At 41.5% G+C, this 22,552-nt stretch overlaps 3 protein-coding genes across 4 annotated transcripts; 1 reads left to right on the top strand and 2 right to left on the bottom strand.

Annotated features, from left to right (window-relative positions):
- Positions 1 to 963: 963 nt before the first annotated feature.
- On the bottom strand, positions 964 to 5,683 carry LOC306705755 (glyoxal reductase). 2 transcript variants are annotated; one of them, XM_079172589.1, is made up of 8 exons: positions 5,651 to 5,683; positions 4,493 to 4,593; positions 3,772 to 4,020; positions 3,454 to 3,555; positions 3,243 to 3,334; positions 2,751 to 2,933; positions 2,603 to 2,662; positions 964 to 1,718 (listed from the first exon to the last, which is right to left on the bottom strand). In XM_079172589.1, exons 2-8 carry the CDS (start codon positions 4,566 to 4,568, stop codon positions 1,623 to 1,625), a joined length of 858 nt encoding a protein of 285 aa, XP_079028715.1. In that variant the 5' UTR covers positions 4,569 to 4,593; positions 5,651 to 5,683; the 3' UTR covers positions 964 to 1,622. The 2 variants fall into 2 exon arrangements, with proteins under 2 accessions (XP_079028715.1, XP_079028716.1); XM_079172590.1 differs by lacking the exon at positions 5,651 to 5,683 and adding an exon at positions 4,682 to 4,813.
- extl2 (exostosin-like glycosyltransferase 2) lies at positions 4,884 to 8,023 on the top strand. Its single transcript, XM_079172588.1, has 6 exons — positions 4,884 to 4,990; positions 5,073 to 5,164; positions 6,023 to 6,471; positions 6,582 to 6,652; positions 6,784 to 6,899; positions 7,007 to 8,023. Exons 2-6 carry the CDS (start codon positions 5,160 to 5,162, stop codon positions 7,404 to 7,406), a joined length of 1,041 nt encoding a protein of 346 aa, XP_079028714.1. The 5' UTR covers positions 4,884 to 4,990; positions 5,073 to 5,159; the 3' UTR covers positions 7,407 to 8,023.
- Positions 8,024 to 8,415: 392 nt separating this feature from the next.
- parla (presenilin associated, rhomboid-like a) lies at positions 8,416 to 12,551 on the bottom strand. Its single transcript, XM_079172585.1, is given in 11 exon segments — positions 8,416 to 8,903; positions 8,905 to 9,012; positions 9,808 to 9,905; positions 10,078 to 10,179; positions 10,270 to 10,340; positions 10,523 to 10,672; positions 10,835 to 10,930; positions 11,033 to 11,165; positions 11,284 to 11,388; positions 11,491 to 11,674; positions 12,449 to 12,551. Coding segments are annotated over 11 exon segments (1,155 nt in total). The 5' UTR covers positions 12,529 to 12,551; the 3' UTR covers positions 8,416 to 8,875.
- Positions 12,552 to 22,552: the final 10,001 nt, after the last annotated feature.

Here is a 22,552-nt window from a genome sequence, read left to right as displayed (position 1 = left end):
GAGTCCAGTAAATTAAAGAGCAACTTGGTGTTTACACCTGAAAGGTATTTCATCAGGTAAAAGGTCTGTATTCTAGACTCTAGATGGTAAAACCACTATTTGCCAAAACTTGCTAAAACTCTCACAAGAGTATCGTAAATTGTGGGGTAACATATTATACTATGACTTTTTTAAAACTTTTTTCAGCCCACTATATTATGACTTTTTCTCGTCATAAAATATGATCTTTTGAACATACTATATTCTATGAAAAACTTTGAGTATACAATTCATTTTTTTTTAAAAACTAGACTCAGATATTTTTAACATACTATACATACATTTTTGGTGACATAATTTACTTTTATCATTTTTTTCACTTTTCTGACTATGCACAGGACATAAATATGCATAGAGACGGAGATCTGAAGCTTCTTCCTTTTATTCCCCGTTAAAGGTTTTATTTTGGGAGTTTTTCCTCATCCAATGCAAGTCCAAGGACAGGCTGTCTTATGAGGCAAAGTATTTGTGATATTGGGCAATACAAATAAAAATTGAATTGAAATGCTAAAGCGCCATCTATTGGACAAATGGCAACCAATTTGTCATGGTCACCCAAGAATCATATTTACATATGTCCACCAAATGTAGTTTTAATAGCAAAATGCGTTCAGGAGGTAGAACTCTTTTTGTAATATTTGTAATTGCAAACTGAGGGCCAGCTTTAGCTAAACTGTGGAACAAAGATAAAAAACTTCCTGCTCGGTGCAGATGCTCTGCACCATATCTAGTGAAGATTGCAAATAAAGTGGCAGAAAAAGCATCTAGTGCAGCATTTTTATGACATACTATACTGTGACATATATATATGACATACGATACTGTGACTTTTTATAACACCATATTATGACATACTTTACTGACATTTTCATGGAATCTTTGATGTATTATACATATTTTATAACAAACCATACTGTGACTTTAATGACTATTATGACAAATTATAACATGACATTTTTATGGCAGACTGACTTTAATGACATTGTTATGGCATACTATACATAACAGTTAACAGTTCAATATCATATATTTCTTTCACAGTTCTCTGTCATCCATCATGCGTTGGTGTTTCTGCCTTGTACCATCTCTTCATAAAGGCCTTACGAGCTGCAAACAAGACATTCAACATCGGCCTTCTCTTAACACAGTATCTCCTTTATTATATATTACTGAAGTACAGTAGGCTACCATATGTGGCCCTTGGTAAATCTAGATTTACATGGTGCTTCATTTCTCTGTCATAAAAGTCCCTTAATTGCAAATATCTGAAATGGTTCTGGTTGTCTAATGCATCATTTTGTTTCAGCTCCTTGGAACTAATAATATTCCATATGTGTATTACTGTGCATATTGTTTGAACCACTGGCCAAGAGTGCCGAGGATAAAATGTCTGTCATTTCTGTGATATATTCCTTCCAGAAGAGGTAACTGAGATGAATTAATCTGGCATCATAGTAGAGTCGACTTCAGGCGAGGGTTGACACACTTCTAATGAACAAAGTACTAATTATACAATCTCAAGACTTCTTAAGGCCAACTGTCACTGACCTACTTCCAAGACAAACACACAATCTGAGTTTTTGTTACTCCACATTTGTTGGATCCCAAGTCACATGTCTTCCATCATCCAAGCTTCCTAAAGCGGCCATGTCGGACTTCTCCAACTGGAACCCAAACACCTGCGTTTGAGAGAGAGAGAGAGAGAGAGAGCAGAGGTAGAGGAGGAGAAAGGGATAAGGGGTGGAATGAGAAAAAGGGAATGGCTGTGACGTTAGAGATTATGCTTTTATCAATCTATACTTAAATCCAGAAGTAATCACATAATGTAAGTTTTGACTTGCAGGGATAATGTTTGTGATTAATCTCTTCAGAGATGCACGCACATCTCCCACTCAATGTCACTCGTTTATAGATTTACATGTCGACCAACGCCGCTGCTTATATAGACTGGCTCAGCTTTCACAGAAACTGATGAAAGCTGAGCCATCCCACTGTTAATATTCATCAACGTTAATATTGTAAGCTACTTTGAAAGTATGGCTTACAATGTATTCAAGTTACATGACATCAAATAGTATTCATAATTACACTTTGTCTGAACAGGGACTAAATTCTACGATACCTCTTTAAAAGAAAGCATCATACCTAACAACGGGGTCAAACACACCTACGCTTGGACTCATTGGTAGAAATGTTTATAAACTGAGTATAAATCAGTATAAACTGAGTATTCTCAGTGTTTTTGAATACGGCCCCTGACCTGTGGAAATCTTCTACATAGAACTCTAAAGTATCAGGTTTTTCTATTTGTTGTTAGTTTCATTTTAGGCCTACCGTACAGTATCTTGCATAGTTGCTTATAATTCATTTGGGGCCCAGTAATAGAAACATTTATATTTTGTATGTTAGCTCTTTGCCGTGCTTCTCATTTTTAATAAATGTATTTGTGTGGACATGCATGCTTGATTGGTTCATCAAAACATAGTGAATCTTTCATCACCATTCTTTATTTAAAACAGATTTGTACAATCAAGCAAAAGACTGCGATGCATTTTCAACTCACTTGACAGTTTTCTTGAATCCTCTTCTTTTTGATGGATTTTGGTATCGTGACAACTCCATTCTGAGGGTAAGTAGAGCAACCATAGCATTGTAGGTAAACATAATAAATAAGTTAGGCCAATTAAACTTAGGGCAGGCAATATCTGAACCTGAATACTCCAGCGGATGCAGATCTGAGCGGGCGTGCGTCTGTATTTTTGTGCGATCTGAAGAACAGTTGGGTCGTTGAGGACTTGACCTTTGGCCAGAGGACTGTACCCTTCGAATACAATTCCCTCCTGACGACAGTACTCCATCAGCTGATTGGGCTGCTGGAAAGGATGGTACTCCACCTGGTGGGTCACAACAACGGCAGGATACATCACAGGCAAGTTACTTAGTTCAGTACAACGTGTACTTGTATACTCCAACACTGATAACCAGCACACCAGTGATTCATGTTTTGAAGCATCTCAGAGAGGAATACATTAACCACAAAACTCTTGGAGAACACATTTCTGTCATTGAATCATGTAGTTTTCCATGTGTAAATCACACCCAAAAAAATGCAGGTACAGTACAAAAGTTATTTCGTATAAAAAAATATTAATTTTTTTAGCAAAAATGCACATTTAATCTAATTGACGGTTCTCTGAACGTACCTGGTTAACATGTGGCACGACACTACAGTCTTCCTTTAACTCTTCAAGGTGGTGGACCAAAAAGTTGCTCACTCCAATAGCAGAGCACAGCCCTACGGTGACAAACAGGGATGCTCATGCTCCATCAGTACACTCTGTCAGTACTACATCACAATGATGCTGGCTGTAGTCACTAGTTATATACTTTTCCAATATTATCTTCCACATGTACCTTCTTTATGTAGTTCCTCCAGAGCTCTCCAGGTGTCGGCTCTCATCTCCCTGTTGGAGCAACCAGGTTGCGTTGCTTCTGGCCAGTGCATCAGGTACAGATCTGAAAGGGTTCGGGTGATGATGTAATGAAAGACGACACAAGATAGGAGGACAACAAACTGCGTACAAAGACTAACATGATAATGAAGAGGCAAAGAACCATCGTTGTTACAGGAAGTTTACACATCGCCCATCAGAAGTTAAAAAAAGAAGATGGTACCGCAATAACACAGATAACTGTAGTTTCTGTTTAACATGTCATTATCACAACGCATACCAAAGTATTCAAGGCCCATCTGTGAGCAGGAGTCACGGCAGGCTTTCTTTGCAGCGTTGTGTCCATAGTCCCCTGGCCACAGCTTATTGGTGACCCACAGATCACTTCGTGGTATCCCACTTTCTCTGATGGCGTTACCCAGCTTCTCCTCACAGCCGTAGCGCTTTGCTGTGTCGATGTGGCGCACACCACACTCCGTGAGTGCATACACAACGGCATCATGGGAGTATCCGCCATCATGTGAGGTGCCTATATAGAGGGAAAAAAGGCAACTAAATATCAGCAGTTTAAAGCAATGTCAGTTCAGTTCAATGTTTTTTTTTGCTTTTTAAGAAACAGTATTGCATACATACATTACATTGTTAAGAAAGACTAAAAAAGCATATATATTCAAACGTTTAGAAAGAAAAGTGAAGAATTGGTTAGAATAACTAACTGCCACAGCTAAAGAAAAAAAAGAGACTATGTGAATGTCTGTGTTAGTGATTGACACTAAAATAAACATTGTGTCACCCTTTCCATTTGGGTTTTCTCCCCAGAAAGGGCTAATGAATAGAATAAAAAGAATAATGTGATGTAAAATAAAATACCATGCATACTTATTTTCTTCTTCTGTGGCATAAGAGGTTAGAACCAACAGTAAAACATCATACAATGCGAGTATTTGTTGTGTTTTTAGTTACATTAGAGTCACGAGACACGCGCAGTATTTAAAACGTACCTAATCCGAATATTGGAATCTGCAGACCATTGGAAAGTGGGACTGTAGGACAACTCAGCGTTGGTGCCAAAAGCATCTTCCTCTGGGCAAAGCTGGCCAACCTGAATTACAACGAAGTGTTGTACTTTGCCCTAAGATACTTAGCTTTGCAAGTACTCAAACAACTTTAAAATAGTACACAATACATACCCGGTACAAACAAACCAAGCACTGCGCCACTGACGACACGTAATTGAGCTTTGCTTGCAAGCACTCAGAAAACTTCAAAGTGTTGTGAAGTTACCACTGGAGTGTGTTTTGTCTTACTTTCTATCAGAGGCGGTAGTATTTCTGAGGTGGGTGGAGTTGTGCCTTTTATGGAAAATCCGTTAGTTGAGCTCAACAAAGATGGCGTCGATGTACAAAGGGTACGAAATATGCTCAAGTGAGTGAACACTGATACAACACTGCACCATAGAGGATGCAGATATACAGAAACAATTAAATATCGTGTTTCAGGTAACGTTACTTGGGAATTTGCAGCTTTTTCCAACAACGCAGCAGACCTCCACTTAGGTTGCGTCTAACGTTAGTTTGTCAGAGATCTTTTTCTTTCAGGCTCTTTGGTTAAAGTCAGCCATGATGGCGACCATGTAAAGCAAACGGGGCAGTGCGCAGCGCCAACACGATGAGGTGAGTTTGGCGTTAAGCATCACTTCTACTGTGTTTAATGCAAAGAAATGGCTATCAACGTTGCAGCTCAGTATAGTGAAGATACGGCGATACGTTTAGGCTGTTTCCAAGATTACAGTAAGGCAAACATAACATCATGGTTTCATACAACACTTTTGGGGTAAACTAACATTTATTTTGATTCGCATGTCGAAACAATTCAGTATTTGCAGCGGTGTAGGCAGGGAGTGACTCAGATAAACTACCTTTAATTACATGTTTGGTACTCTTGAGAAACTAGCAAGAAGAGTATCCAACCGAAAAACTCAGCCCAGTGTTCCCAACTCTTTTCCAATGACAGTAGCTAGCAGCACGAGCTCCAAAAGTTGCTAAATCTAGCGAGAAAGTCGCCAAGTCGGCAACACTGACAGCCCGTCCCGTCACCGTGAACGTAAACAAAGCATAATGAACGTAAAAAACCTACATGGCTATTTGTTTAGTACTCACTGCGATTAAATTGGCAGTTTGCGGAAGACTCGGTGACGCGCAACGAGTGCACGAGCACTTGATGGGCCTATCAATGAAATGATTGGACGGGCTTGTTACAGTCCTGTGACCTTGTTAGAGACTCTCCTCCAGCTGTTGACCCCCTTTAATGATCCACAGTTTCCCCCCCCCCCCATACTATTTGTGTGCACGAGGCTATCGACATTTCATTAGACATCTCATCCTTATGAGTTGCAATACAAAGTGTAAAGCCACGCTTCACCATAGCATGTGAATGTATCCCGAGTGGAGTCCATTGTAATGCTGGTGGGGCTTAGATATTCTACCTGGGAGTACACTGTAACGGGATGTCCTGTGCCTCACGAGATGCAGGTTCCCCCGATGCTTCATGGGGCTCAGGCGAGCCTATTTGGTCTGGCCAATCCTGCTGCTGCTCCTGGTTGGTGCAGCCTTGACCGCTCTGCTGCCCCCCGCCGAGGACCGAGGAGGCGTCGGTGTCCTGGGAGTGCTGCGCAGGGCAGCGTCGCAAAAGGAGACTCCCGCACAGGGCCACCGCGGTGACGGCACGGAGGAGCAGCAGAGGTTCACCATCGTCATTCAAACTTACAACCGCACGGACATTCTGCTCAAACTCCTGAACCATTACCAGGCAGTGCCTCACCTTCGACAGATTGTCATAGTGTGGAACAACGTTGGCACGCAGACACCCCTGAAGTTATGGAACTCTTTGGGGCCTCATCCGGTCCCCGTGGTCTTCAAGGAGCAGACGAGCAATCAAATGCGCAACAGACTACAACCGTTACCTGAGATCGATACTGATGGTGAGTGTGTCTTTCAGCTTGCATATTGTGTATTGTGTAAATATGGATAGTCCTATATGTTGTGCCTGTCTCAACATTGTTTTAAGTGGCGTTTGCTTTTTGATCCTTAGCCGTGCTGATGCTGGATGACGACACCCTGGTCAGTGTTCCCGACATCAGTTTTGCTTTCTCCGTCTGGAAGGTAAAAAGCTTCAGTGATTCAAATTCTGTGTTTGGGTTTAACTTGATAATGCAAACAAAGAAAATAGCATCATGTGGTACTGCACCATACACAATATGACTGACGTGAGCTTTTGTCTTTGGTCACCGCAGCAATTTTCCGACCAGATCGTCGGGTTCGTCCCGCGGAAACACGTCTCGACACCAGGAGGAGTGTACAGTTACGGCAGCTTTGAACTGCAGGACCCAGAAACAGCTGGAGGTGACAAGTAAGTCGTCATTTGTTGGTATTTTGTCCGGCTTATTGGCCTCTTGTTTGTTTTGGTGAAAGGCCTTTTTTAAAAGAAATCCTTCTGTCTTGATCCACTCACTGCAGATACTCCATGGTGTTGATTGGCGCTGCCTTCTTCCACCGTCGCTACCTGCAGGTCTTCCACGACCAACCCCGAGCAGTCCACGCGCTGGTGGATGAAACGCAGAATTGCGACGACATTGCCATCAACTTTGCTGTCGCGCTGTATTTGAGGGAGCGCTCCGTGGGCAGCATCCACAAACCCTCCGGGGTCTTCGTCAAACCCGTGGACTTCCGCAACCTGGAAAAGGATGCCAGCAGCGGGTACCAGGGCATGTGGCATCGCCCCGAACACCTTCTTCAGAGGTCCTACTGCCTGAACAGGCTGACGCAGATCTATGGCTTCATGCCACTCCGCTTCTCCAACCTGATGCTCTCCCAGTTTGGCTTCCCCAGCTATGCCAACCACAAGAGCAGAGCTTGAGGAGCTGCCACACCGCCGACTGTGTTGGACTGAAAGAAGACAGACTCGAGTAACAGTCTGGTAAGTCTGTGTTTTGATTAATAACACCTGTCTAGGCGAAGGATTAGGTTGGTCCCAGCATGTGTAGGGAGCTCAAATCAAATAATGTTTGCTTCTAGTTTAACCGTTGCATCTGCAGGACTATCGCCGACAATCAGAATTTTCTGCACATGGCCTAGTCTGATGAGTCGTCCATATTTGATAAAGGTAATCTGTATATTATTACCGAAGCTGCCTTACCTTAACTGTGAACAACCCTCCCAGTGGATTGTAGTTCTTTTATAGCCAGCAGGTGTCAGTCTCAGATCTGCTTTTTACAATTTGCCTCGTTTGTTTACCACGAGTTTGCAGCGTTGATGCCGACTCGTTCAAATTCTTGTTTTATTACATTTATTAGTTGTTTATGGAAAGGGTAACTTTTCTGACGTCACTACACGTTTAAAATACTTGTTAGAAGATGTAGGTATTCTTAAGTGTGTGAATAAAATAGAATTATGACAGGTATTTTGGACAATCGTTTATTTTTAAATGTGTGCACATATAACAACCTTGTAAGACTATCATGTGACTGTGTTAAATAAAGCCAACACTTTTGCTCTGAACAGAATTTGTGGATGAATTCCTAATTATGCTACCAGTTAATAAGTTGGGTCTGGAAACAGGTGAACAGAGGTCAGGATCCTGAGAAGCACTGAATGATTGAAGAAGTGTCGGTGCCAAATCTGTGAGTGGGTGGTGTGCTTGTTCAACGTTTTCTTTTTTCTTTCAAAAGCCAACCTTAGTTTTCAGAGCTTCAAAGTAAAATGACTGACAAACATCATCGCCCCTTCTTCTTTTTCACCAGTGTGTAGAGGTATGAGTTCCCACTTGACAAAAATGACGAGGTAAGTTCTTGTCCCAATGAGGACTAATCCCTCCTTTCATTCAAAAAATAGAAATGCATCATTAGCTCAGATTGTTGAAACTCCAGTTTTAATAGTAACATGAGACCAGCCCACAGGACTGTATATTACATTGAATTCAGCAAATGATTCGGTCACTGAATCGTACCAGCACTCTGCTTTGTCCGCCCAGGCTTGTGCAAAAGTTCTCAACAATATAAACGGGTAAAATCCAACATGAAGGCTGAAGGTTAGACATCATCAGATTATTCAGAGGTAGAGCGCTGATTTGTTTCGTTTTTGTAGCTTGAAAGCTATACTTGTAGAGCAGCAGATGTTATCAGTAAACATCTGGATTGCAACACCAAGTACAAGGTCTGACCCGGTTTTTCACATTTCAGGTCAGCTTGGTCTCAATTGCCTTGAGTGAAAAACAATATTTTTTTAGCACCTGACTCACTCTTGGTGGATGAAAGTGTCCTTGCATATTCTGGGGTAACTGTGGACTCCAGTTCCTTCAAAAAAGGATGCAAGAGACCTTGCAGTGTCTCATTGTGGTCCAGGTCCGCTACCACCAACCTCCTGGTCTGGATCCACCGGTGCCTGGAGAACGCATGTCATGCCACAGCTTCACTAAGGGCTCCCTCTTCCTCCAAATCAGCTTGTGACCGTATGCCACATACCATCTGTAGGGCAAGATACATGGAGTATTAAAACTGCATAGTATTAATACACTATAACATCGTTTTAGAGGATTTATGCCACTTTAAGTAGCAGAAACCTGACGCTTTAGCTACGTGTAAAAACATTGAATAATAACATGAATAACTGAGAGACAAAGTATTATTACAGCTGTTTCATGTGATAACAGCTTATGAGTGACTCAATCAGCTATTATCTTGTGACAGAAATTCCATACTTGGTTCACATGATGACTACAGAGCCATATGCTGATGAAGACAGTCAGATGTGTTTGAAAGAACCTGAAAAAGGCTAGTAAGTGGACCTTGAGTTGAGATTATTTTGTCAAACTACAGTGGACCATTTAGTAGCAGTCCTGGAGCTTTCGATCAAATCACATGATGTTCATCGGCAGATGGTGTTTGTTCAAGTTTTCAAGTTATTCTGAATCTTAAAATTACTTTTTTTTTTCTGAGCATTTAAAGGACTTCGAACCTCCAGCTTTTAAGCTGATGAAGATCACTTGTTGTGATCGAAAGCTCCAGAGCCCCTATGAAGGTGAGATTGTTTTCTGATGTTAAGAATGAACCTCAGCTACAATACTCTTTCACTGCATCCGATGTACTTAGAGGATAAAAGTAAGACTCCGGGTCATTCCATTCTCCAATATGAAAACTAAATGTATTGTTGTTTGTGGCCCATCAGTAACACATTATCTGGAGAGTTTTTAAATCTTTCTTGCTTACAAAAAACATAAATACATTTATCTTCTCAATGTCAGAGGAACATTGGCCACTCACACTCCAAAGAGGGCTCCTCCAAGGTGAGCTGCGTGGTCAAACAGCCGCCATCCCAGTATGAGCCCTGCTGTATCTATGGCAATAAGCGCTTTCAGAGCCTAAAGGCAGACCAAGGACAGGAACCTGAAGTTACACTCAAATCAACAACAACCATCTCTCTGTCATGTGCTCAAACATTCACTCACACACACACACTGGACGTTGTCCGTTTTGCTCATGCACAGAAGTGCACGCCAACACACACACACACACACACACTGAGTCGCTTACATTTCCTGCAGTGAAGGTGATCATGGGGAGGAAGATGATGCCCAGTTTGGCCTCTGGCATTTTTGTACAAACTGCAGCCAGTACTGCCATGACAGCACCCGACTATGGATCAAACAAAGCACAGGTCAACACATTAAGACTGCTGCACTTCTACTGTGTTGAGCTGTGGGAAGATTTTAGCAAAACTCTTACTGCTCCCAAGGATGGATGGAGACGCCCAGTCGCAGTTTTACACATGTAGCTGACCATAGTTGAAATCACACCTGAAAATACACGTGATGATTGAGATGTCACTCAGTATGCAATTACGCAATTAATTGTATGTCTTGAAGATTAAGTTATTTATAATGTGTGTTACTTTAAACATTGAAAGCTGAACCTAAATAGACGACGTACGAGATTATTCAATGCAATGTTATTAGACCCCGTTCTTCACTTGACTTACCGGCAGAGAGGTAGACTGCAAGAAACTGCTCCTTGCCTAAGAGAGAGACGATTCCTGATGAGAATGTCCACAGGACATACATGTTGGACACCATGTGGACAATGGAGTAATGGCTGAAGGAGGACAGCACCATGGGAAGGTACCGTGTTTCTGGAGGGGGAGAGAATAATGAAGAGAGAAATGGATCACGGTCAGTGGATCCGGCTGCAAATTATACCCATGCAGGAAAAGCATTGCCCTTGCTGTCCTTGTGTAAGCACTTTGATATATTTATTTAATATTTAAAAAGACTGGTAGAACATGTGTACTCACTGGCAGCTGGGTTGGACGTGAAGTACTTTATCATGCTTCTTTGCAGTGAAGGGATCCGCCAGCAACACAGGACTACAGCATTTACTGCAATGATGCCTGGAAAAACGGTAATGTCAATGTGGGATTAAATTCAACACATGTAAAGATGTTGATGCTCATCCATGCAATATGAAGGAACACGGGGACAAAACAAGTTACCGGTGACGGTCTTCTGCCCCTCTGTGAGGCTGCTCCAGAAGTCATCCGCCATCGACAGCAGGAGGATGAGCTGCTGCTGGAAGCCGGACAACTGGTTCCACCAGTCATGCCAGTACGTCATGTCCTGAGACCCCTGCAGTACATCAACGCTTCATTGAATCATTGTTAGCAGCCTGTTCGTTACATTGATATATACGCGTTGACAGCAGTGGAGGAGAGAGAGCCAGCAGTTTGTGTCACTAAAACCTCACCTGCAAGAGTTTTTCTGACTCCGCTTCGTCCTTTGCATTCTGAACTCTTAACTTCAGGGTCTCATATTGCAGAATGGCCGCTGCACCAAAGGAGCAACCTGTAAACTGACATGGAGTCAGACAGCAAACCAACCAAGCAATGCCATCACACACCTTAGAGTTGCATGCATCATTCTCCTTCTAGTAGAAGAGTTAAAGAGGACCTACCCCTACTGTGAACATCAGCGGTTTGAAAAGCGACGGCCTGGGGACTTTGGGAGGAGGCGGCGGAGCTGGCGTGCCAGCCTCAGAGGGAGAAGGTTTTGTTTCTTGGGTGACATTTCCTTTCTTTGTTTCCAGCCTTTTGGCTTCCCGACGGAAACCACACCTCTGTTGGTTGTGGGGGTTCAGCCTGCCATAAAACCAAAAAAAACACAGTGTTAAAACTGAATTTACAGATTTGGTAAATACACATGATGTAAGGCAAAGTTTGTAATGTTCATATTATCTTGAGGTGTTGATTCCACTATTTGTAGGGCTGAAACTAATTCTTATTTTAATTATTTATTCACCGTTTGGTCTTTGAAAGTCTTCAAACTGCCTGTTTTGTCTGACTACAGTCTAAAACTAAAACATATTTAGTTTACTATCACATGAGACAAAGAAAAGCATCAAACCTCCATAACTGAGAAACTGGAATCAACGAATATTTTGGCATTTTGTGAAAAAAAGAAATGTATTATTTTGTACAATGTTGCGGTTAATATGTTTACCCTTATGGTTTAATAAAAGCACCATCATGTATCAGTGATGTAGATAGTCTAGGTGAGTAGCAAGCAGGCTCGGGCTGTTGGTCAAAACTATTGCTATTTACTTACGAGGCTACAGAACAAGCTAAACATTGAGCTGTAGGAACATCTGGACATTAGATCTGCTGCTCGATCTGTTGAAGGCAGACACAGATAACACGCTGTACATTTCTACTGTAAACAGATGTAAGAAGTTATATATCGGTGTGCTTCAGTCCCGTGAATCGCTTTACAATGACAGTGGGAACAGTTAGGTAAGTGCACACTGCTTATCGAGAGGCAACCACGCGCGCACACACACACACACGCGCACGTCCTGTAAGTGTTATTGCTGCTAACGCAAACCATGCGACCTAAACAGCTTTACATCTTCTCACCTGGTGCTTCGTGAGGTAGTGTTGGTGGATCTGAGGAACTCTGTTTGAGCCCATTTCATTACGCATCCTCTCCACGCCATGTTTGAGATGACCTCCTGTCCGAAGCCCATCCCACTGCGAGCTAATGCTGCGTTCAGGGACTCGTCTAAAAGCTCCGACGACTGAGTTCCACTCCAGGGCTCTTGGTTGAACAAAGAGTTAGGCTCGACTATATTGTTTATATTAGCTGCAAATAAAAATGTATTGTTATCTATTTGTTTGGTTAATGCAACTGCAACACCATGTAGGCTACATTATATATTAATACAAGTCTAAGCAGGTTGTACACAGTGTACATGTAAAGGTAGGTCTATATGTAGGCTACTGTACATAAACCTCCTCCTATACCTATAGTAACTTATCAACCAATTTAACCCAATAATGTTATCATAGCATTCTTTGTGTGAACACATTTAGCAGTAGTGTTTTTCCGAAGGTAACACTTCACTTCCCTCTAGTGGCGTATGAAAGTACAGCTTTGCCAGATGCCAGTTAATGGAAGAAAGTACATTTACTAAAGTAATGAACTGAAAAGTAGAGTTTACTTTCGATTTTGTGCTATTTTAAACTTTGACTCGACTACATTTCAGAGGGAAATGTTGTATTTTTTACTTTACTACATGTATTTTACATGTATAAATAAATAAAGTAAAGATTTAACTAACAAACAGTATATAGAGCAACTCACATAACACATTAATTCACCAGTAATACTAATTTAATAATGCAACATAATATTATCACTCTGACAGGGACACTTCTACACAATAAGTACTTTTACTTTTAATACTTTCGTACTTTTACTTGAGTAAAAGTTTGTATGCAGGACTTCTACAGAGTATTTTTTCTTTTGTTGTATTGATACTTTTACTTAAGTAAAAGATCAAAAATACTTATTCCACCACTGAAGATAGATTAGAAGAGAAGAAAATACATGAATGAATGTAAAACCTTTGAGCATATATAGAAGAATAATAAGACAGTGATTGAGAACACCGTAAAATGATGACAATATATGATATATATATGAATATATGACATATTCTTCAGAGTGTCAAAATATTAGTAAAACTATAATAAAATGACTCTTCTTCTTCTTATTAAAACCTTTGGTGTCCACACTGAAATTAGTTTTCGTGAAAACAAGAGAGAATGCAGTCGCAGCCCTGGACTAAACAGTATTGATGGTGTTGCTATTGGCATCTGGACAAGTTCCACAAACTCCTCACAAGCTTGCCAGGGACTCCAGAAATAGGTGAAGAAGGTAGAATTAACAGCGAGAAGGCTGCACTGCAGTGTCTGCAGAGCACATAGGGCACTCCTCCAATGTAATATCTGCACTCGGCTTGCTGGGCTGTTATAGCGATACACAATATTGCACAAAGAAATTCCGTAATAGATAGACAAGAATAAAACAAGTTGAGCAGTGGGTAGGTAATTAATCTTAGCTGATGCAGACAATGCATTCAGTGGGGACATTATAATACAAGCCAATTATGTAGCCGTACAGAAAAGTGTAAAGGTTTCAGGCTAAAGATAACAGTGTACAAAGACAGAAGAGCACGATGCCTTTGCCACTGAATGGACCCAAGGACACGCCGCCAAGTTAGATGATATCCTATGGGTGCAGGTCTGGGGCAAGGGAGGACAGGGAGATGTGGGAGGGCAGGAAGAGGAGGATGAGGAGGGATGAAGAGAGCAGGGAAGCAAAGGGAGGGATGACATTGTTGGGAGTGAGCACAGGACCGATTGAGGTGAGGAGGCCAAAAAAAAAGGACCAGAAAGGGGAAGAGAGTGGACGAAAAGAGGGTGAGCATCATAAATATTTAAGTGGCTGCGTAAGTTAAAATAGATAAAAGCTGTTTGGATTTTTGGTAAAAGAGCCATACGATGCATCGGCCCTGCAATGCAACGACACAACCGTCACACAAACACTCACACAATCACCTCTCTCTGAATCTGTAGAGGACTATAGGTTATTTTCTGGTCAATGCAGAGCATTTTTTTTGTTCCCCCATGCAGAGGTGTCCTCTTTCAGGTCCCCTCATCGATTTGCGGTGAACCGACGCCAGCCAGGATTTGCCTGTGTCGGCAACAGGGCCTCGGTCACGTGACAGGAAGTACCTGAAGTCGGAACAACTTGTCATTCATGTAGGACACTCATTTATCTTACTGCAATTACAGTATGTCCAGAAAGAGAGGATAATAAGGACACTCTGACGTTCGGCTCCCATATTTGTGATTTGGACACAGGCAGACGCACGAGGCTGAACGTCATTTGGCCTTGAGGCTTCTATTTCAGCCCAAAGGATAGAAACATTCGTATATGAGCAGCACAGTCTTTTTATACCATCAGAGGAAATTCTAGCTGTTATCATAGAGTCCCATCAGAATGCTGACGGTGAGCTTTCCATGACGCTGATCAATGGGCGAGTTAGACGACACCACACTGTGACTTGTTTTCTGTTTTGTTCCTGCATAGATTTTGAGACCCGGCGGTCAGAGTGTGAGATCGTGGTGTCCTTCGGGAAGCAGCTGATTAAACTGTGTGAAGTGGGCACTGAGTGGGATTTTAGATTATTCCACCACTGCAAAGTCCTGATGTTTATTTTACCCAAAACACCCCAGAGGAAAAGCACACAGCATGACAACATCAGTCTCTCACTCTTCTGTGTTTTTTTTTTTGTTTTAATTTAAGATTTTTAAAAAATGCATTTGCAAACAAAACAAACATGAGAGCAGCACACTCCTATGCACACACTGTACCTTATATCTGCCCCGGCAATTCACACCGAGTTGATAACACAATACCAGCCATACAACGGAGGAGTCAGCTCATTCAGAATGCACAGTGCAGTGTTTGTATATGCTGTACACAATGTCTGTCAGAATTATACTGCAGTATAATCAAATAACAGGCACAATAAAGGGTCAGATGCTCAGGACAGAAATATTGATTTGATTCATTCATTAACTATTGATGTCTCTTGGCAAAATAACATCCGCCTTTGCAGAACGGTAAAGTAACATGGTAAGGCAAGTGGGCAGCAGGTGTGTGAGGACAGAGCTCACTGGAAAATGTTCATTGTTAATTCAGAAGTAAGCAAACACACTCTCACTGGCATGTCCTTAAGTATTGCAGATCTTTTTCATGAAAATAGTTCTGACACACCGATGATAACAAATTGCATTTGCTGTACAATTTTGATAGGTATAAGTTTGCCAATTTTGTCCCCAAAACCTAGAAAAGAGGATGAGATGGAATATTAAAGTATTCTGGTTTCTCTATCATAAAGTGCATGTTTGGCAACTTTTGTTGTAGACGTGAAAGTCTGTAAATATATACAGCATTCTAGATCTGGATTGTATGACGTGCAGGCTGGGCTTATCACGCACGGCACTGTAATCAATATTATTAAATACATATTCAAATTGAAGATGTTTTGAATAGAAAAAAAACAGCATTGATCAGGGTTTATTTATAGAACACTTTTGTCAGCATAAATCATCAGCACAAATTATAAGCGTGCTGGTTTGCAAGGAAAATTAAAAAACTGGCAGAATTTCAGCCCAACAGCGACAGAAAGAGCTCCAGATAAAAAAAACATCTACTGTACTCCTGCATCAAGACACAATGCACACCCTGCATCCGCTCTCCCCTGCAAACACACACACACACACACACACACACACACACACACACACACACACACACACACACACACACACACACACACAGTCCCAACCCTCCTCCCTCGTTCTTTACCTGAGCCCTCAGTCCACCTTACTCAGAAACTCTTGCGAACACGAAGGGATAAGCACGAGTTCACCGAAGAGCTCTGCATCCGGTGTCGCTTTTGTGCGTTTTTAGAGGAGGGGGGTCTCCACAAGGAGCTCATTTTGTAATCTATTACTTGAAACAAGCAACTTGCCTCCCTGCCCTGCTCTGCTCTGCTGTCCCAACTGAAGAAGCGAGCGCGCGCCACCTCCAAGCGCAATCCTCCAGCCTACGTCGGCAATACAATCAACTTCTGCACCGCAAGGGGACATGGGTGATAAACGCGCCGGTAAGGAACTTCCACGCGCTTGTTTATGAATAAGTTATGAGCTCGTTGTCGTTGCTTATTTGTGTGGCGTCTCTGGTGCACAGACTGCGGAACACACACAAAAAAAACCCTTAACTTTGTTAGTAAATCTGCAGCAGAGCACCACATGTGATAAGAGTTGGGATACACTTTCATAGCCCGGGTTAGAACTTAAGCGGGCGGATGCACGCGCATGATGCTGTGCATGCCTATGTGTGCGTAGACCAGCCTCATCAGCACATGCTCCGGTGCTGCAGCGCGATGCTGCTGCTGCTGCTGCACCCCGGCTTCACAGCTCAGTCTGCCGCCTCCACTAGTTTGCTTTAACCGAGTAGAAAACCTTTCCAGCACGAGGTATAAAGAGTTATCAGCACTATTACATCAGGCCACAACGCAGGCCTGTTTAAAACAACATATTATAGCATGCATCTTGTGCAAATACTAGGTCCTGCATTACAGTGTTTTCACCCCCAATGTTGCGCATGGTAAACGGTTTTAGTCTCCCTGCTGGAGCTTTCCTGTACTCTGTCGGTGCTGTCAGCTGATTTAGACAAAAACTGCTGGCTCTCCACTTTTTTTTTTTTGTCGGCGAGGTGAATGCTGCTGTTCCCCGTGCAGCGGCGGCGGCAGCGGTGTGGCCTCAACGATCACCATGGGAGTTGTTGACAAAGCTTTTCAACTTTGCCAGTAATGGGCTGTATAGAGGCTGTTATTTAGAGGATAGAGTATGCTTACACATCTTAAATATGTAACTCACTCTTAAACGTAGTTGTGTAGGCGGTGTAGTATAATGATGCATGGGGTTAAAGCACAAGTTAGGTACATCCCCTTCTTAAAATATATCCAAGGGACAGCGCGCCCTTCTTTAAGTAGGGTAACCTTCTCGCTCATGGTCACCCTGATCTCGTTTACCCAGAGTTTAAAGTAAAAGCAAAAATGCTGCAGTAAAGCATGACACAGAAGTCATGCTCCATACAGTACATGTGAGGGGTAACTCACCTATACGTCCTCTCTAGGCAGTAAACCTGAACCGTACCTTTCTTATGTACGCTTTGGGATCCGCAGAGTTTACGGCCTTGTTCATTGATTCCACACGGGGAAAATGAAGTGTTCACTACCACGAATGCTTTATGCTTTACTGTCATGCATCATGTCCTCTGTTCCTGTGTTGTTGTTAACGCTTCCCACCAGATCACAGGGTTCTGCATCCTTCTACTGTATATCAGGAGAGACTTTACATTGATGTCATCTCATTGGACTTAGTCCGTTTTTTCGTCTGTCGTCTCCGTTCAATACAACTTCTTTCATGCCACTACGGAAACATTCAAAATATAAATATTTCCAGGAGAGTTATGACAATACAAATCAGGTGAAGCAGGGCTGATATCCACAGTAAAAAAAGCCAACACCAGCCCAACACAGTACATCAGTCTGACCTCATATACGTCTTTCTTTCGACCAACAGTTTGCGCTCTCCGTTTGTGTCTCAGTGGCTCTTGTATGATGACAGAACGGATAATACATTAACTTATTCATTTCATATTTCCTGTTTTATTTATCCTGTTTTATTCATCAGTTAGTGGTGTGCATGGGCTCTTCAGCTACATACGTGTACCCTTGGAATGTCAGTTTGTTTGTGTGTTAGTGTTACTGTAGCAGTTTGTCTTCATACACGTGTCTGTGGTGAACTGTTTGACTGGTCTCTTCTGTTATTCGTCACTGTAACCAAACTAGTTTAGTTGTCTAATCTAATGGCAGGACTGGCAAAACGGGCAGCTTTGTAGCAATTTGATACATTCTAATTGTGCTTTGGAATACCGAATTATGCATCATCAACTGATAGCTGACTAACAAGGGCCTTATAGTGTGGGCCCTGTTTTATTACCTGATCTTGATGACTCGTCTTGAAGAGTTCCTCTGCGTCAAAAGCTTGTTTTTAATGGCAGTCCCCCTCATGCTGCATACACAGGAGAATAGATGAAGCACATTTCTCACAGTGTTTCTGTGGTCTGTTGTGTGCAACATCCTTCATGTGCCCAGGTGTCTTTCATGTGCAGTCCACTTCACAAACACAGCCGCTCAGCGCTGCTGATTCATTTCTACCCTTCGTCACTCTCCTCATCTTTTAAATCCCCTCTTTCTTCGTCTTGCACACGACAGCAACCTCTTCAGCTCTCATTTCTTACTCTCTCCACATATTTGCAGTCTTGGCTGTATCGCATGATTTAAAAAGAGTCTCCTTCCTTCTTAGAGATCCGCTCGTTGTCTTTTCCTTGCTCTCTCCTTCAGTAATACACGGGGCTACACAAAAAAACAGAACAATGCTTATTTTCAATGCTGTGAGGCTGATATGTTATCTGTGACAAAGTGTCTTGTTGCTGTGTTGTTGTACTCCGATTGAGCCACTAACCTCAAGTTTGCACACTTGTCATTTTGCAACAGATTTTTGGCAGCTTTACTTAATGCAACTTTGCCAACTTTTAGCAACGCAGACGTTGCTTTGGCTTTGCAGAATATGAGAATGCTTTTCTGGCATTTCAGAATATGTGAGTTACCAGTGCTGTTGTACGACACAGTGTATGTTTATGTTACTCACTTCTGCAGAATCAAAGGCCTTCTTCTTCTTCTTCTTCTTCTTCTTCTTCTTCTTCTTCTTCTTCTTCTCTACATTGGCTGTTGTAGCTGAGCATTAAAACCAACACTTATAGAATTAAGCGCAACAGATGCCAGTACATGTTCATACTTTACAGTTTGGATGATTTAAACGCTTTTAAAAGGAAGTTTTTACATGTTTTAGCTCCAAGTGAATGTATCCATTATTTAACCAGAAAAGGTCCCGTTGAGATATAATAGCTCTTCAGCCGGGGAGAAACTTCTAAGTTACTTCTGACCATTTTCAAATACACTGGCGATGTTTTAGATTCTCTAATGGATTTTGTCTGAATCTAAGTCACTTTGTTGAAGCTTTAAAAATATGTTGTGACAGACAATCCTGTTTGCAATTTGTGTTAAATATATTAGAGCAAGGCAATGTAGCTGTATGTAGTGATCGCAGTCACACAATAACCAAAAACAGACACGTCAATAACACTCACATGGTACTTCAAAGAATGTAATGGTGAACAGTAAACAATGCAATACTTGTAATATTGAAGACCCAAATACTTGATGTCCAAATATTTTACAGAACAGGACTCTTTATACATCAGGTTTTAAATGAGAAAGTGGCTCTTTCGTGTGTTTTGTGATGATGTGTTTTACTGCGGGCAGCTCTGCTGTAAACACTTACAAACAACTGAGTCATCCTCACAGTAATTTAACAGTTGCACTAGTTTTAAGTTAGTAGTAATATGCTGTGTTTCAAATTTATTTTTCTATTTAATGTTAAACAAAATAGTGTTGGACAAACTCACTGTTCTGTGTATATTGCGTGTAGTGTTTCTGCTTGTTTTACTTCATTGAAGCTATATTAAACTGACTGGAACATCTCAAATGCAGTTTTAATGGCGGCACCTTATAGTCAAACGGAAACGTGTAGAAGTGTTGTGCATTGTTTTACATTCATACTTCTGTGCAATGATGTCTGATCAATGCTTGGCTGCACATCAAAGCATTTGTTGGGTGGACTAGTTTTAAGTTTTAATATTCTTGAAATAGTTTTGCGTCCCACTGCAGAAACAAACAACCAACCCTGCTGTTGAGAAATAATACGTTAAACTAAAACCACAACTTTGGTTTTTCAAATCAAATGATCTGGAAGAACAGGGACATCTAAATCTCAATTTGCAGCTACTTCTCTGAATTGGACGAGTGTTTTTCTTCCTGTAAATGTTTGGTCAGCACAATCACAATGCATTTCTACATGATACATTTCGATTGCAGTACCATTCAAAGCCGGTATCTCTTTACAAGGTGAACATTTTAACCTTGCTTCTGTTGACAGACAGTATAGGAAGGTGAAATGAGAGCTGGCTGGTCTTGCATCTTTCCACAGTGTCATCACAGACGGATCTGAGTTTGCTCAAATACATAAAGGACGCGTCTTTTTTTGGACAAGGTAACGTTACGAAACACGCTGAGTGAATGACGACGGGTCATCCACGAGGTGTCACGTGGGGTCTGAAGCTAAGAGAAATGTGTGATTGGGGGAAGGGGATTTTACATCGGAAATTGGTACATCAAAGGACGTGTTTTCATCTGGGGACGGGGAGGGAAATATCCACCTCACTTTCATGGTTTCAGGTTGATTTTCTTACTAAAATCTCTCTGAACGTTGCCCTCCTACTGCTCAGCCACCAAAGTCCAGACGGGAGAAGAGAGGAGCTGATAAATATGTATTTCTCTCCAATAGAATGGAACTAAATAGCACTCGGCTTGTGGTGCTCAAAGAAGCAGAAAATACATTTTAAAAACTCAACAGCAAGGTCTCTTTTCAGGAATCATGACCCGGATACATAAACATGATCCACAGACCTTGTTGTCAGCAGTTTCATGTGCGAACTATTTTCTACCAAACTACACCTGCCAACTGTATCACCGAGCGGAAGGAAGCGTGCCAGTTTACTGCTAGCTCACCCAGCACCACTGAGCCGAGGATTACGCCATTAATGTTTATGAACAGTGATTAGGGCTGGGCGATAATTAAAAATGATGATTTATCGTCTTTCAATTGAATCATACTGTGATGAAATCCTACATCGAGATATCGTTATAAACAATAGCATTGGTCTAAATAGACAACAAACACATACTCAAATTTCTTATCAAATCATTTTGCACTAAAGTTCTTAATTCAATTCGAAAATACTTATTACTTTAATTGAATTTAATTCACACAAGAGTATACATAACCATGTAATTATTTCATATAGGCAATTTATTTATTGAATTTCAGGAAAACATGCCATATCCTGTTCAAGATATGAAATGGCCTTTATGGTGATAGAAGATTTTGGCCATATCGCCCAACCCTATATCCCTGATACGGTTGGTAGTAAATAGCTCCATGAAATAACAACAACACGGTCTGTGAATTTTCTTTGGTAATCGGGTCCTGATTTGTGGATGGAGACATTGCTGCTGAGTCTTTCAAATGCATTTGTTGGCACTTTGGGCACCACAGGCCGAGTGCCATAGTCCCTGTATATTGGAGAGAAGGCAAACATCTCTGCAGCCAATACCTCCAAAAGGCATCTCACACCAAAACTATCTGGATTGATAAATAGCACTACAAGTATGAGGAAAAATATGTTATTGTGTTTATTTTGGGGTGAACTGTCCCTTTAAGCCCCTCTTTATATGTATAATTGTTTTTCTCTGTCTTTTTTTAGTGTGAAGGATTTTTAAGAAACTAGGGAACATACAACAGCGAATTATCCTATACATACACAAAGACATGCTGTACATAAATGCTGTGAAGTGAAATGAATGCATGCCAGATTAAAACCAGTTATTTTTTGTATTAGTTTGGGAGGGTCAGTTCATGTCCAATTTTAAGTTAGCTATATTGTATACATTTTAGTTCCTCCCTGTGCCCTCTGTGCCCCCTTGTCCTCTTCATGCTCTTTCTCTCTCTTTATGGGGACTTGCTCTGCAGTGGGACAGTATAGTGGGAGATGAATATAGCCCCAGCACCATATCTGTGACTCTGGGTCTGATGCCAGCTCCCTCCCTCCCTCCCTCCTTCCCTCCCTCCTCCATTCTCTCTTTACAACTCTTTGACCTTTCCTTATTTGCATGGATGCTGTTGTTGAAGCATTTTGCTGACCTAAAATGTGCTTTGATGTACAATGTATATATATAGGTTATTTGTTGTCCTTGTGGTGCAAGGTTACATGAGCACAAGAAAACACAAGATATACTGTAAAATACTTTAAATGCAGTCATGTGTTAAATGAATGCTGCAGAGGAGGATGTGCAGAGCGTCTTAGTTCACTGAAGAACAGCATTGTCTCACACGGCAAATCCAAACACTTCTGTT

The sequence above is a fragment of the Pholis gunnellus genome (assembly GCF_910591455.1).
Source record: "Pholis gunnellus genome assembly, chromosome: 14".
In the NCBI taxonomy this organism is placed as follows: domain Eukaryota; kingdom Metazoa; phylum Chordata; class Actinopteri; order Perciformes; family Pholidae; genus Pholis; species Pholis gunnellus.
Note: the sequence above shows the minus strand (reverse complement) of the source record. Positions and strands in the feature narration are given on the sequence as shown.